Source organism: Aquarana catesbeiana, linkage group LG09, assembly GCF_042186555.1.
Source record: "Aquarana catesbeiana isolate 2022-GZ linkage group LG09, ASM4218655v1, whole genome shotgun sequence".
NCBI classification, from domain to species: Eukaryota; Metazoa; Chordata; class Amphibia; order Anura; family Ranidae; genus Aquarana; species Aquarana catesbeiana.
The window spans coordinates 203,947,296-203,963,752 of NC_133332.1; the positions used below are offsets into that span (position 1 = coordinate 203,947,296).

The 16,457-nt window shown below is 42.2% G+C and overlaps 1 protein-coding gene across 5 annotated transcripts in view; it reads left to right on the forward strand.

Moving 5' to 3' along the window:
- Positions 1 to 16,457, forward strand: part of RXRA (retinoid X receptor alpha) — a 310,855-nt gene that overhangs the window by 196,155 nt on the left and 98,243 nt on the right. For all 5 annotated transcript variants that reach the window (XM_073599591.1, XM_073599593.1, XM_073599592.1 and 2 more), the window contains one exon: positions 7,297 to 7,550. In XM_073599591.1, the coding sequence (XP_073455692.1) occupies positions 7,297 to 7,550 (254 nt within the window). The remainder of the gene's footprint in view (positions 1 to 7,296; positions 7,551 to 16,457) is intronic.

The following is a 16,457-nucleotide window of genomic DNA, read 5'->3' on the forward strand; positions in this document are numbered from 1 at the left end:
GAGAAAAAAATCCCAGGATGCAATGGGATTTTCCCTTTTTTTTCTCCTGCATGAACAATGCCTTCAGACAATGCGATGTAATGAAGGTACGGTGCATTGTAAAAGTATTCATACACCTTGAAATTTTCCACATTTTGCCCTGTTGCAACCAAAAACATAAATGTGTTCTATTGGGATTTTATGTGATAGACCAACAAAAAAGTGGCACATAATTGTGAAGTGAAAGGAAAATTATAAATGGTTTTCAAAATTGTTTACAAATAAATATCTGAAAAGTGTAGCGTGAATTTGTATTCAAATGTTCTAAGAAGCCATCAGAGGTTTGTTAGAGAACCTTCGTGAATAAACCGCTCCATGAAGGCCAAGGAACACACCAGACAGGTCAGGGATAAAGTTGTGGAGAAGTTTAAAACTGGGTTAGGTTATAAAAAAAAAATCCCAAACTTTGAACATCTCATGGAGCACTGTTCAATCAATCATCCGAAAATGGAAAGAGTATGGCACAACTGCAGACCTACCTAGACATGGCCGTCCACCTAAATTGACAGACCAGCCAAGGAGAGCATTAATCAGAGAAGCAGCCAAGAGGCCCATGGTAACTCTGGAGGAGCTGCAGAGATCCACAGCTCAGGTGGGGGATTCTGTTTAAAGGACAACTATAAGTCGTTCACTCTACAAATCTGGCCTTTATGGAAGAGTGGCAAGAAGAAAGCCATTGTTGAAAGAAAGCCATAAGAAGCCCTGTTTGCAGTTTGCGAGAAGCCATGTGGGGAACACAGCAAACATGTGGAAGAAGGTGCTCTGGTCAGATAAGACCAAAATTGAACTTTTTGGCCTAAAAGCAAAATGCTATGCGTGGCAGAAAATTAACACTTCACATCACCCTGAACACCCCATCCCCACCTTGAAACATGATGATGGCAGCATCATGTTGTGGGGGTGCTTTTCTTCAGCAGGCACAGGGAAGCTGGTCAGAGTTGATGAGAAGATGTCTGGAGCCAAATACAGGGAAATCTTAGAAGAAAACCTGTTACAGTCTGCAAAAGACTTGAGACTGGGGCGGAGGTTCACCTTCCAGCAAGACAGCGACCCTAAACATACAGCCAGAGCTACAATGGAATGGTTCAGATCAAAGCATATTCATGTGTTAGAATGACCAGACCTAAATCCAATTGAGAATCTGTGGCAAGACTTGAAAATTGCTGTTCACAGACATTCTCCATCCAATCTGACAGAGCTTGAGCTATTTTGTAGAGATGAATGTGAAAAAATATCACTCTCTAGAGTGCAAGGCTGGTAGACACATACCCAAAAACACTTGCAGCTGTATTTGCAGCAAAAGGCGGTTCTATAAAGTATTAACTCAGGGGGGCTGAATACAAATGCACGTCACACTTTTCACATATTTATTTGTAAAAAATGTTAAAAACCATTTATCGTTTTCCTTCCACGTCACAATTACGTGCCACTTTGTGTTGGTCTATCTCATAAAATCCCAATAAAATACATTTATGTTTTTGGCTGTAACATGACAAAATGTGGAAAATTTCAAGGGGTATGAATACTTTTTAAAGGTACCGTTGTATATGCGCTATTTCAAGGATAGGTAAATCTGAATTGGTTTTCTTTGATTGAAGAACTGCATTTTGTAGGAAAACCCTTTAAAAGTGCATCTTACAGAATACAGGAGGGAAAATTATGAATGGGTCAAGGTGTAAAAGATATGCCCCAGTATAAAAGTGAGCTCCAGAAAACCACAAATAGGTGTTTGAGAAAGCTTGTCTGGTTCTGTGTGCAGATAATATACTTTACAGCGATAGAAGAAACGGCAGCATAGCAATATGGTGAGGCATTGAATGGAATCCAGCTGTGGCCCCCGCAGGGGTCAGGGCCCCTAATCCTTTCCCGCTGTCAGCCACTGTGACCCCACTGATGTCATCTAGGCAGGAAAGTAGGAAATGTTGTCAGAAAACATGAAAGGGCGACATGTTGAATGAGAATAGGCAGGACGAGCACTGATGTCATTCATATTTCATCCAGGGATTTCACACTACTGTCATGGTGGATGTGCCAAATCAGTGTTGGGTCTAGCATACGTAAACGTATTTCCCTGTCTTATTAGATTTGCTTACTGGTTGGTTGGGGAGACTGTTTATAGGTTGTATATTCAACCTAAAGATTCACTAAGAACTGATGACGACATTGAAGCACAAGGTGCAGTTTAGCCAGTGCCCCACTGGTTCTTTTGTGATTTGGTAGGTAAATCTTTCAGCAGTATATCAGTAGCTCCAACTGAGGTTACTGTCAGGCTACTACAGTATACAGTGCCTTGAAAAAGTATTCATACCCCTTGAAATTTTCCACATTTTGCCTTGTTACAACCAAAAACGTAAATGTATTTTATTGGGAGTTTGTGATATACTAACACAAAGTGGCACATAATTGTGAAGTAGAAGGAAAATGATAAATGAAAAGTGTAGCGTGCATTAGAGCTGCACGATTCTGGCTAAAATGAGAATCACTATTTTTTTGCTTAGAATAAAGACCGCGATTCTCGTGGCGTAACATCATCTTTCACATTATACAAAAAAAAAAAATTGGGCTAACTTTACTGTTTAGGTTTTTTTTTTTTAATTCATTGAAGTGTATTTTTTCCCAAAAAATTACGTTTGAAAGACTGCTGCGCAAATACAGTGTGACAAAAAATATTGCAGCAATTGCCTTTTATTCCGTAGGTTCTCTGCTAAAGATATCTATATAGCTATAGCTATATAGATAGATATAGATATAGATATCTATATAGATATATAGATATCTATATATCTATATCAGTGGCTTGCGAAAGTATTCGGCCCCCTTGAACTTTTCAATCTTTTGCCACATTTCAGGCTTCAAACATAAAGATATAAAATTTTAATTTTTTTGTGAAGAATCACCAACAATCTATTGGATATTTTAAACTTTTTTAGCAATTAAAAAACTGAAAAGTGGTGCGTGCAAAATTATTCGGCCCCTTTACTTTCAGTGCAGCAAACTCACTCCAGAAGTTCAGCGAGGATCTCTGAATGATCCAATGTTGTCCTAAATGACTGATGGTGATAAATAGAATCCACCTGTGTGTAATCAAATCTCTGTATAAATGCACCTGCTCTGTGATAGTCTCAGGGTTCTGTTGAAAGCGCAGAGAGCATCATGAAGACCAAGGAACACACCAGGCAGGTCCGTAATACTGTTGTGGAGAAGTTTAAAGCCGGATTTGGATACAAAAAGATTTCCCAAGCTTTAAACATCCCAAGGAGCACTGTGCAAGCGATCATTTTGAAATGGAAGGAGTATCAGACCACTGCAAATCTACCAAGACCTGGCTGTCCCTCTAAACTTTCAGCTCAGACAAGGAGAAGACTGATCAGAGATGCAGCCAAGAGGCCCATGATCACTCTGGATGAACTGCAGAGAACTACAGCTGAGGTGGGAGAGTCTGTCCATAGGACAACAATCAGTCGTACACTGCACAAATCTGGCCTTTATGGAAGAGTGGCAAGAAGAAAGCCATTTCTCACAGATATCCATAAAAAGTCTCGTCTAAATTTTGCCACAAGCCACCTGGGAGACACACCAAACATGTGGAAGAAGGTGCTCTGGTCCGATGAAACCAAAATTGAACTTTTTGGCCACAATGCAAAATGATATGTTTGGCATAAAAGCAACACAGCTCATCACACTCAACACACCATCCCCACTGTCAAACATGGTGGTGGCAGCATCATGGTTTGGGCCTGCTTTTCTTCAGCAGGGACAGGGAAGATGGTTAAAATTGAGGGGAAGATGGATGCAGCCAAATACAGGACCATTCTGGATGAAAACCTGTTGGAGTCTGCAAAAGACCTGAAACTGGGACGGAGATTCATCTTCCAACAAGACAATGATCCCAAACATACAGCAAAATCTACAAAGGAATGGTTCACAAATAAACGTATCCAGGTGATAGAATGGCCAAGTCAAAGTCCAGACCTGAATCCAATCAAGAATCTGGAAAGAGCTGAAAACTGCTGTTCACAAACGCTCTCCATCCAATCTCACTGAGCTCGAGCTGTTTTGCAAGGAAGAATGGGCAAGAATTTCAGTCTCTCGATGTGCAAAACTGATAGAGACATACCCCAAGCGACTTGCAGCTGTAATCGCAGCAAAAGGTGGCTCTACAAAGTATTAACGCAAGGGGGCCGAATAATTTTGCATGCCCCACTTTTCATTTTTTTATTAGTTAAAAAAGTTTCAAAAATCCAAAAGATTTCGTTCCACTTCACAATTGTGTCCCACTTGTTGGTGATTCTTCACAAAAAATAAAAATGTTATATCTTTATGTTTGAAGCCTGAAATGTGGCAAAAGGTTGAAAAGTTCAAGGGGGCCGAATACTTTCGCAAGCCACTGTGTATGTATGTATGTATGTGTATATATATATATATATATATATATATATACACACACATACACATACATACACACATATATATATATATATATATATATATATATATATATATATATATATATATATAATGTGTGTATGTATGTGTATGTGTGTGTGTATATATATATATATATATATATATATATATATATATATATATGAGATAGATATAGAGATATACATAGAGATATAGATAGATATAGAGATATACATAGAGATATAGATAGATATAGAGATATAGATAGATAGAGAGATATCTCTAGATCTATATATAGATATATAATATTTGATTTTAACTTTGTAAGAAACAAGTGTCAGAAAAAGGTTTAGGCCCCTTTCACACGAGGCGGGCTCCGTTTCTACGGAGCCCGCCTCGGTCCGCCGGCTCAGCGGGAGATCTGTCCGTTGATCTCCGCTGAGCCGGCGGATGACAGGTCCCTCTCTGCTCACTGAGCGGGGAGGGGCTTGTCAGGCGCCGCTGCCGCCTATGGAGGGATCGGACGAAAACGGACAGCGTGTCCGTTTTCGTCAGATCTCACCCGATCCGATCCGCCAGCGACGGATCTGGACGTAGAGCCATACGTCTGCTTTTAGCGGATCGGACGGGGTCGGATGTCAGCGGACATGTCTCCGCTGACATCCGACGCTCCATAGGCTAACATGGATCGCCCGTTCAGGTCCGCCGTCAAAACTGACAGGCGGACCTGAACGGTCCGATCGTGTGAAAGGGGCCTTAGTCTTTAAGTTGTTAAACTTCCCCCACAGACCAAAGCTCATTCCTTTGATCCAATAAGGAAAAGTTATAATGTTTACAGCTCTCCACAAGCATGGACAATGCTGTGAAAAACTTGGCAGGCTGCCCGGTTTTTTTCTTTTGACAGCTGAGTGAACAGAGAACTCCCTACAATTGTTACATGAATGAATCGGGAAAATCTGCATAGAGATCGTGAGGGGGGTTGAATAGAGATCACGATTTTTTAACAATTAATCGTGCAGCTTTAACGTGCATTTGTATTCAGCCCCCCACCCCATTACTTTGTAGAACCACTTTTCGCTGCAATTACTGCTGCAAGTCTTTTGGGGTATGTCTCTACCAGCTTTACAAATCTAGAGAGTGACATTTTTGTCCATTCTTCTTTGCAAAATAGCTCAAGCTCTGTCAGATTGGATGGAGAGCATCTATCAACAGCAATTTTCAAGTCTTGCCACAGACTTTCAGTGGGATTTAGGTCTGGACTTTGACTGGTCCATTCGAACAAATGAATATGCTTTGATCTAAACCACTCCATTGCAGCTCTGGCTGAACATTTTAGGCCTGGTTCACACCTATGCATTTTTTGTGCGTTTTCAGTTTTGCAGAAACACACAACAAACCATTCAACAAGGTTTCCTATGGTTCACATCTGTGCATTTTATGGAAAGGGCCAGGGACCAGCAGATTGTGTTTTTGGTTCCATAGACTTCAATAGATCAAAAACATGTACTGAAAAAACACAAAATGCACCTGGATAATGCATCAGCTGCAATCTGCATAGGTGTGAACCAGGCCTTAGGGTCATTGTCCTGCTGGAAGGTGAACCTCTGCCCCAGTCTCAAGTCTTTTGCAGACTCTAATAGGTTTTCTTCTAAGATTGTCCTGTATTTGGCTCTATCCATCTTTCCATCAACTCTGACCAGCTTCCCTGTACCTGCTAAAAAGCATCCCCACAACATGATGTTTTATGGTGGGGATAGTGTGTTCAGGGTGATGTGCAGTGTTAGCTTTCTGCCACTACATTGCGTTTTGCTTTTAGGCCAAAAAGTTCAATTTTGGTCTCATCTGGCCAGAGCACCTTTTTCCTGATGTTTGCTGTTTCCTCCACATGGCTTCTCGCAAACTGCAAACGGGGCTTCTTATGGTTTTCTTTCAATAATGGCTTTCTTCTTGCCACGCTTCCATAAAGGCCAGATTTGTAGAGTGAACGACCAATAGTTGTTCTTGAAACAGATTCCCCCACCTGAGCTGTGGATCTCTGCAGCTCCTCCAGAGTTACCATGGACCTCTTGGCTGCTTCTCTGATTAATGCTCTCCTTGACCGGCCTGTCAGTTTAGGTGGACGACCATGTCTTGGTAGGTTTGCAGTTGTGCCATACTCTTTCAATTTTCAGATGATGGATTGAACAGTGCTCTGTGAGATATTTAAAGCTTGGGATTTTTTTTTTATAACCTAACCCTGCTTTAAACTTCTCCACAACTTTATCCCTGACCTATCTGTTGTGTACTTTGGTCTTCGTGATGCTACTTGTTCACTGATGTTCTCTACCAAACCTCTGAGAGCTTCACGGAACAGCTGTATTTATACTGGGATAAAATTACACACAGGTGGACTCTATTTCCTAATTAGGTGACTTCTGAAGGCAATTGGTTCCGCTAGATTTTAGGTAGGGGTTTCAGAGTAAAGGGGACTGAATACAAATGCACGCCACACTTTTCAGATATTTATTTGTAAAAAAATTTGAAAACCATTTGTCATTTTCCTTCCACTTCACAATTATGTGCCACTTTGTGGTGATCTATCACAAATAATCCCAATAAAATACATTTACATTTTTGGTTGTAACATGAAAAAAATGTGGAACATTTCAAGGGGTATGAATACTTTTTCAAGGCACTGTATTAGAGACATCAGAATGGTTTTGGTGATGTCATAAGTTCCTTCTGATATAAGTGACTGCACATTACTACTAGTGACAACATGACCACCATAGTAATGTCTCTTGTTCATTGTATTTTTTTTCCCGCTTTCCTTTTTATTTTTAATTAAATCTTCTCTTTTTGTCTCTACAGATTTCTCCACCCAGGTCAATTCCGCGGCCTTGAACTCTCCAGGTATTCGTGGTTCTATGACCGCTCCCCTGCTTCATCCATCCTTAAGCAGCTCTGGGCTCAGCCCGTCGCTGGGATCACCCACTCAACTTCACTCACCCCTTAGTTCACCTATCAATGGAATGGGCCCACCGTACTCCGTTATCAGCTCACCTCTGGGTCCATCAATGTCCCTCTCCAATCCTGGCCTTGGGTTTGGCACCGGCAATCCTCAGGTGAGTGTCTGAAAAATATACTTGTTAATGTTGTCATGTGGAATACTTCCAGTATAATAGATGTACTTGACTGCTTTTTATTTTAGTGGAAGTCTGTGAGTAGCTTAGACAATAGAGATTTATTGACAGATGTTAGAGTGTCACTGGGAAGAAACCCTTCCAGACAGGGTTACCTTCAGTTTGGATTGTCCTCTAAAGAGTCTGTTACAAGAAAAAGCTGCTGCATTGCTAGAGACTGCTGTATGTTTCAAGAGACTTATTTTACACAGAGATGCATACTAAAAGTGACTGGCATGATAGAGATTCCTGCTGTTACAAGAGACTGTTACGTACTAAGAAAAGAAAAGTACAGCACAGTTCATGAGCTCAACCCTGTCTGATTGTCCCAGTACATGGAAGCAGAAGAAGATATAAGAATAATAAAAGATGACATTACAGACAAAATTTGGGTGGGGTATATCGATAATCAGGCAACTACATATATTAAACAAAATTGTAGCCTAAAGGATCAGTGAATAAAAACCTCAATATTAGTAAAAAGATGAATAATGATGACACACAATAAATAAGCACTGTCAAACAAATCCAGTTACAGCTTTTGATGAAATAACAGTGGCAGCCCGTGCATTGTGGGCGCACGGGCACGACCCCCCCATCCATGCTCCCAGCCCCTTTCAGGATGCTGGGCGCATTGGATTCCTATGGCGGGGCGGGAGAGGGTGGTACATTTTGAAGCACTTGATTAGAGCCAGAGGCTCTAATAGGCTTCAAAATAGGGTGGGCTCGGGGCGCAGAGAGTGCACCCTGATCCCACCCAATTGTGTGACGATAGTGAATTAATTTTCGCTGTTTTCACACTAACCTTCCTCCCCGCCAATCAGGAGGCAGGGCGTAAGACCTGTTTCCTGATTGGCCAAACCGCCAGGCCACCCTATTGGATGCCTGGCGCTTAGGAAGAGGAGCTGAGGAGACGCATGCTGGAGCAGAGGTCGCTGCCGCTCTGGTGCACTGTCTTGGAGAGGAGCTGCTGCCTGGCGGTAAATTCCGGGGGGGTCTGGCAGCCGCGGGGTTGTGTGTGCTGCCAGAGCTGCGAGTGGGGGGGAGGGTCGTTGCATCACAAGTGGCTGCATTTGATGGGCACAAGTGGCTGCATATGATGGGCACAAGTGGCTGCATTTGATGGGCACTAGTGGCTGCATATGATGGGCACAAGTGGCTGCATATGATGGGCACAAGTGGCTGCATATGATGGGCACAAGTGGCTGCATATGATGGGCACAAGTGGCTGCATATGATGGGCACAAGTGGCTGCATATGATGGGCACAAGTGGCTGCATATGATGGGCACAAGTGGCTGCATATGATGGGCACAAGTGGCTGCATACGATTGGCACAAGTGGCTGCATACGATTGGCACAAGTGGCTGCATACGATTGGCACAAGTGGCTGCATACGATTGGCACAAGTGGCTGCATACGATTGGCACAAGTGGCTGCATACGATTGGCACAAGTGGCTGCATACGATTGGCACAAGTGGCTGAATTTGATAGGCACAGTGAGGCTGCAATTGATGTTTTTTTTTTTTTTTTTAAGTATTTTTTTAGAATCTTTCAGTTTGTTTGCGCCCCCCCCCCCCCCCCCCCCCCCCAAGAAATTTTGAGCACCAACCGCCACTGTGAACTAATATAAGTGCATCAGCATATGGTAATGAGACAGGCACTGGACAATAATATACTGAAACTAAAAAATGCAAGGTAGTCCAATTACAGTGGATATAAAAAGTCTACACACCCCTGTTAAAATGTCAGGTTTCTGTGATGTAAAAAAGTGAGACAAAGCTAAATAATTTCAGAACTTTTTCCTGTTACCTGTGAACTGTACAACTCAATTGAAAAACAAACTGAAATCTTTTGTGGGGGGGGTGGGGGGGTGAGGATAAAAATAAAAAACTAAAATAATGTAATTGCATAAGTGTGCACCCCCTCTTTTATAACTGGGGATGATGTAGCTGTGTTCCGAATTGAGCAATCACATTCAAACTCATGTTAAATAGGCGTAAGTACACACCTGCCATCATTTAAAGTGCCTCTGATTAACCCCAAATAAAGTTCAGCTGTTCTAGTAGGTCTTTCCTGACATTTTCTTAGTCGCCTCCTACAGCAAAAGCCATGGTCCACAGAGAGCTTCCAAAGCATCAGAGGGATCTCATTGTTAAAAGGAATCAGTCAGGAGAAGGATACAAAAAAATTTCCAAGGCATTAGATTTACATGGAACACAGTGAAGACAGTCATCAAGTGGGGAAAATACGGCACAACAGTGAGATTACCAAGAACTGGACGTCCCTCCAATATGTATGAAAAGACAAGAAGAAAACTGTTCAGGGAGGCTGCCAAGAAAGGAGCAGCAGGAATATCTGGCAAGTACTGTCTGTGTGGTACATGTGACAACAATCTCCTGTATTCTTCATATGTCTGGGCTATGGGTTAGAGTGGCAAAACGGAAGCCTTTTCTTACGAAGAAAAACATCCAACCCTGGCTAAATTTTGCAAAAAATGCAGTCTCCCAAAAGCATGTGGGAAAATGTGTTTTGTGGTCTGATGAAACCAAGATTGGACTTTTTTGGCTATAATTCCAAGAGATATGTTTGGCACAAAAACAACACTGCACATCACCAAAAGAACACCATACCCACAGTGAAGCATGGTGGTGGCAGCATCATGCTTTGGGGCTGTTTTTCTTCAGCTGGAACAGAGGCCTTAGTCAAGGTAGAGGGAATTATGAACAGTTCCAAATACCAGTTCATATTGGCACAAAACCTTCTGCTAGAAAGAACATGAACATCTTTCAGCATGACAGCGACCCAAAGCATACATCCAAATCAACAACGGAATGGCTTCACCAGAAGAGGCTTAAAGTTTTGGCATGGCCCAGCCAGAGCCCAGACCTGAATCCAATTGAAAATCTGTGGGGTGATCTGAAGAGGTCTGTGCACAGGAGATCGCAATCCGACAGAGTGTTTTTGCAAAGAAGAGTGGGCAAATATTGGCAAGTCAAGATGTGCCATAGACTCATAGCCAAAAAGACTGAGTGCTGTAATAAAATCAAAAGGTGCTTTAAAAAGTATTAGTTTAAGGGTGTGCACACTTATGCAACCATATTATTTTAGCTTTTTATTTTTACTTCCCTCCACCTAAAAGGTTTTAGTTTGTTGTACAGTTAATAGGTCGCATTAAAGGTGGAAAAGGTTTTGAAACGATTTCTTTATTCTATTTAGCATTCTACTGTGGGTCCAGGATGGTGGGTGAGGCCTTGACAACCCCCCCAGCCCGAGGGCTCGCACGAAGGCTGGGTATCATCCAACCTGAAAGAGAACCAGTGCTGATTAAATGAGCGATTGAGTTTGCAGGGGACAGCACTAGAGATACGTTGGCCAGAGATACTTTTTTCTTTATTACCCATGCTAGGAAGTGTCTCTTCTGCCCAAGCTGTGCTTTGACTTTTAAATTTGTTGAGCACTAGAAAGCTTTCTTGCATGCTGTGCCCGGCAAACCGAATCTCATTTCTCATCCTGAACCGGCTTGTAGGAGTATTGCATCACAGCCAAACAACAAGCATCTGTATTCTTCTGTTTGGTTCTACCTGATATCCTCTTTCTTACCATGGTGGTGACTCCCTGATGCTGCAGCCTCTAATTCAGACATTGAACGAGGTAGACACATGTGGTCTCCCCATAGTGTCTCTAGAGAAGAAGAAAATGAAATGGCAAAGTTTCTGGCTTCACGGTCATTACACTACAGTAACTATGGGAACAGTTACAGAACTGAATGCTTCTATTGCTATCCAATGTCCTTCACATCATATAAGTAAAACACAAAAGGTTTCTCCTCAGGTCTGCCAAAAAGGGTAAATGGTATTTTATTAATATATAATAAACCGTATATAATATTTTTTATTAAATAACACTGTGGGTGGATAATATTCTTTAATACTGGAGCACATATAAGACCTTAGTTAAGCAGTGATGTTTGAACTGGACCCTGTCTTTTACACCTCAGCTCTGTTTCTAAATGCCTCCCCATGGTAACAGTGTGGGAAATTCTGGTATGGCTGCTGTCACTTTTCTTGTGTTATGTGAGTACTTGAGAGAATGTGCCTGTCTGCCAGGGTCCAACAACAAGACAGTGAAAATAGTTTATCCCTCCTGAATTGATAGGTTAGAAGTGAACAGAATGGCTTCTTCATGGAACTATTAATGACCGGTACTCTTTGATGAACTCTTAGCAAAAACCTTAGCTGGCAAGCGATGGGGTTAATGGACCTGCTGACTGGCCCTCTGCTTAGAGAGGAGGGGGATCCGGCGGAAAGATTATCTAAATAACTAAATCCTCTTCTTCTCCTCCCCCCGGAGGTAAAGAGATTACGCTATATTAGGCAACAGGGAGACACCAGCTGATCTGCACCTGCTGCTCTCCGTCCAGATGCTGGCACCGTATAGCTGCCATTCAGAAGCGTAATAATTCTTCAGCACTCTGCCAGGCCACTCAGATGCCAACAACAAGTTGTAAATAATAGCTTTATCTTTTCTGGTGCATTGATTAGCACAAAACGAATATGGCAGCCACAGAGCAAAGACTTACAGCACAGCATCAGCCAGTGGCGGCCCATCCATAGGGGGTGCAGGGGCGCTGCCCCTCAGAGCTACTCATCAATAAAATAAAGTAAAAATGTCCCCTTAAGTGTGTGAGGGGGGGCGTGGCGCCAGACACAGAGGTGCTATGGGAAGCATTATGTCATCACAATCATGTGATTGCGGGCAAGCAAATCTATTGGCTGGCATTTAGACTGCACATGGAGTGCAAATCTGTGCTCTCTGCACTCCCACTTGTCGTGTCCGTAGGACGTAGGGCGGCGCTTTTATCGGACCCGCCAATCACTTCCATTTTTTTGAGTAACTCATCCTGGCTGGTCCGATGGAACACAAGAAATGAGCAGAGGAGTCAGCTGGTGATCGGGGTATATCACTGAAAAAGCTGCTAGGAGGTAAGATTAAGCAGAGCACACTTGTGTTGTGCTCTCAGACCTGCAGTGTGATCGCAGTACTGTGTGTGTGTAGTGGATCTGGGGAGGAGGAGGCGGGAGTGCAGAGGCAGTGAAGGGTTGAGAAGCTTTTAGCGCATTCCCAGGACAGTACATCTGGATGGGGCTGCTAGTGTTAAATGTGTGGCAGGTAGGGGGAGGGGCAGCCAGGCACGCAGTGGGTAATGTTATGCTAGTTGTTCGGCTGTCCTCCTCTCACCCAGCTGCATTTACTCCCAGTCTGAGAGGAAAGATCAGAGCTTCTCCCTGGCTGGGGGGATCTGATCATACTGGATGGCATGGTGACATTGTGCTGGGAGGACAGGAGATGACAGCAGGAGGGGAATGAATGAATGAATGATTTGTAAAGCGCAGCAAATGCGAACTGAATCGCCTCAAGGCGCCTCAAGCTTCCTTCATTGTACACTGATCTGTGCTGAATCAGAACAACTGACAGGGAGATCTACCATCTCCTGGTCATTAAATATCTCCTTCCTCGCTCCATCCATCCACCTACCCATCCATCCACTAGAGCTGCACGATTCTGGCCAAAATGAGAATCACGATTTTTTTGCTTAGAATAAAAAGATAACGATTCTCGCGACGTAAAATCTTTCACATTATACTAAAAAAAAAAAATGGGCTAACTACTGCTTATTTTTTTTTTTTTAACCACTTCAGCCCCGGAAGGATTTACCCCCTTCCTGACCAGAGCACTTTTTACAATTTGGCACTGCGTCGCTTTAACTGCTAATTGCGCGGTCATGCAATGCTGTACCCAAACGAAATTTGCGTGCTTTTCTTCCCACAAATAGAGCTTTCTTTTGATGGTATTTGCTCACCTCTGTGGTTTTTATTTTTTACGCTATAAACGGAAAAAGACCGAAAATTTTGAAAAAAAATGATATTTTCTACTTTTTGTTATAAAAAAATCCAATAAACTCAATTTTAGTCATACATTTAGGCCAAAATGTATTCGGCCACATGTCTTTGGTAAAAAAAATGTCAATAAGCGTATATTTATTGGTTTGCGCAAAAGTTATAGTGTCTACAAACTAGGGTACAATTTCTGGAATTTACACAGCTTTTAGTTTATGACTGCCTATGTCATTTCTTGATGTGCTAAAATGGCAGGGCAGTACAAACGCCCCCCCAAATTACCCCATTTTGGAAAGTAGACACCCCAAGAAAATTGCTGAGAGGCATGTTGAGCCCATTGAATATTTATTTTTTTTTTTGTCCCAAGTGATTGAATAATGACAAAAAAAAAAATTACAAAAAGTTGTCACTAAATGATATATTGCTCACACAGGCCGTGGGCATATGTGTAATTGCACCCCAAAATACATTCAGCGGCTTCTCCTGAGTACGGGGATACCACATGTGTGGGACTTTTTGGGAGCCTAGCCACGTACGGGGCCCCGAAAACCAATCACCGCCTTCAGGATTTCTAAGGGCGTAAATTTTTGATTTCACTCCTCACTACCTATCACGGTTTTGAAGGCCATAAAATGCCCAGATGGCACAACCCCCCCCCCCCCCCCAATGACCCCATTTTGGAAAGTAGACACCCCAAGCTATTTGCTGAGAGGCATGTTGAGTCCATGGAATATTTTATATTTTGACACAAGTTGCGGGAAAGTGACAAATTTTTTTTTTTTTTTTTTTTGCACAAAGTTGTCACTAAATGATATATTGCTCACACAGGCCATGGGCATATGTGGAATTGCACCCCAAAATACATTTAGCTGCTTCTGAGTATGGGGATACCACATGTGTGGGACTTTTTGGGAGCCTAGCCGCGTACGTGGCCCCGAAAACCAATTACCGCCTTCAGGATTTCTAAGGGTGTAAATTTTTGATTTCACTCTTCACTGCCTATCATAGTTTCGGAGGCCATGGAATGCCCAGGTTTCACAACCCCCCCCCCCCCCCAAATGACCCCATTTTGGAAAGTAGACACCCCAAGCTATTTGCTGAGAGGCATGATGAGTATTTTGCAGCTCTCATTTGTTTTTGAAAATGAAGAAAGACAAGAAAAAAAATTATTTTTTTTCTTTTTTCAATTTTCAAAACTTTGTGACAAAAAGTGAGGTCTGCAAAATACTCACTATACCTCTCAGCAAATAGCTTGGGGTGTCTACTCTCCAAAATAGGGTAATTTGGGGGGTTTTGTGCCACCTGGGCATTCCATGGCCTCCGAAACTGTGATGGGCAGTGAAGAGTGAAATCAAAAATTTACGCCCTTAGAAAGCCTGAAGGCGGTGCTTGGTTTTCGGGGTCCCGTACGCAGCTAGACTCCCAAAAAGTCTCACACATGTGGTATCCCCGTACTCAAAAGAAGCAACAGAATGTATTTTGGGGTGTAATTTCACATATTCCCATGGCATGTTTGAGCAATATATCATTTAGTGACAATTTTGTGCAAAAAAAAAAAAAAAAATTGTCTCTTTTCCGCAACTTGTGTCACAATATAAAATATTCCATGGACTCGACATGCCTCTCAGCAAATAGCTTGGGGTGTCTACTTTCCAAAATGGGGTCATTTGGGTGGGTTCTGAACTGTCCTGGTATTTTATGCACAACATTTATTAACTTATGTCACACACCACCCACTCTTCTAACCACTTGAAGACAAAGCCCTTTCTGACACTTTTTGTTTACATGAAAAAATTATTTTTTTTTGCAAGAAAATTACTTTGAACCCCCAAACATTATATATATATTTTTAAAGCAAATGCCCTACAGATTAAAATGGTGGGTGTTTCATTTTTTTTTTTTCACACAGTATTTGCGCAGCGATTTTTCAAACGCATTTTTTGGGGAAAAAACACACTTTTTAAAATTTGAATGCACTAAAACACACTATATTGCCCAAATGTTTGATGAAATAAAAAAAGATGATCTTAGGCTGAGTACATGGGTACCAAACATGACATGCTTTAAAATTGCGCACAAACGTGCAGTGGCAACAAAATAAATACATTTTTAAAAGCCTTTACAGGTTACCACTTTAGATTTACAGAGGAGGACTACTGCTAAAATGACTGCCCTCGATCTGATCTTCGCGGTGATACCTCACATGCATGGTGCAATTGCTGTTTACATTTGACGCCAGACCGACGTTTGCGTTCGCCTTAGCGCGAGAGCAGGGGGGGGCAGGGGTGCTTTTTTTTTTTTGCTTTCTTTTTTTTTTTTTGCTTTTTTATCTTTTTTTAAATTGTCCCTTTCATTTTTTAATTTTTTTTTTTTAATCATTTTTATTGTTATCTCAGGGATTGTAAATATCCCCTATGATAGCAATAGGTAGTGACAGGTACTCTTTTTTGAAAATTGGGGTCTATTAGACCCTAGATCTCTCCTCTGCCCTCAAAGCATCTGACCACACCAAGATCGGTGTGCTAAAATGCTTTCCCAATTTCCCAATGGCGCTGTTTACATCCGGCGAAATCTAAGTCATGAAATGCTCGTAGCTTCTGGTTTCTTAGGCCATAGAGATGTTTGGAGCCACTCTGGTCTCTGATCAGCTCTATGGTTAGCTGGCTGAATCACCGGCTGCATTCTCAGGTTCCCTGTTGGGACAGGAGAGCCAGAGAAAAACATGGAAGACGGTGGGGGTGGGGGGGCATTCCCTCCCACTGCTTGTAAAAGCAGTCTAGAGGCTAATTAGCTGCTAGGATTGCTTTTACATGAAAGCCGACCGCTGGCTGAAAAGAATGATACCAAGATGATACCTAAACCTGTAGGCATCATTCTGGTATAACCACTCAAAGTCGTGAATGGTGTACCTGAAGACAAAAAAATGGTTAACAATAAAACACAGTAAACG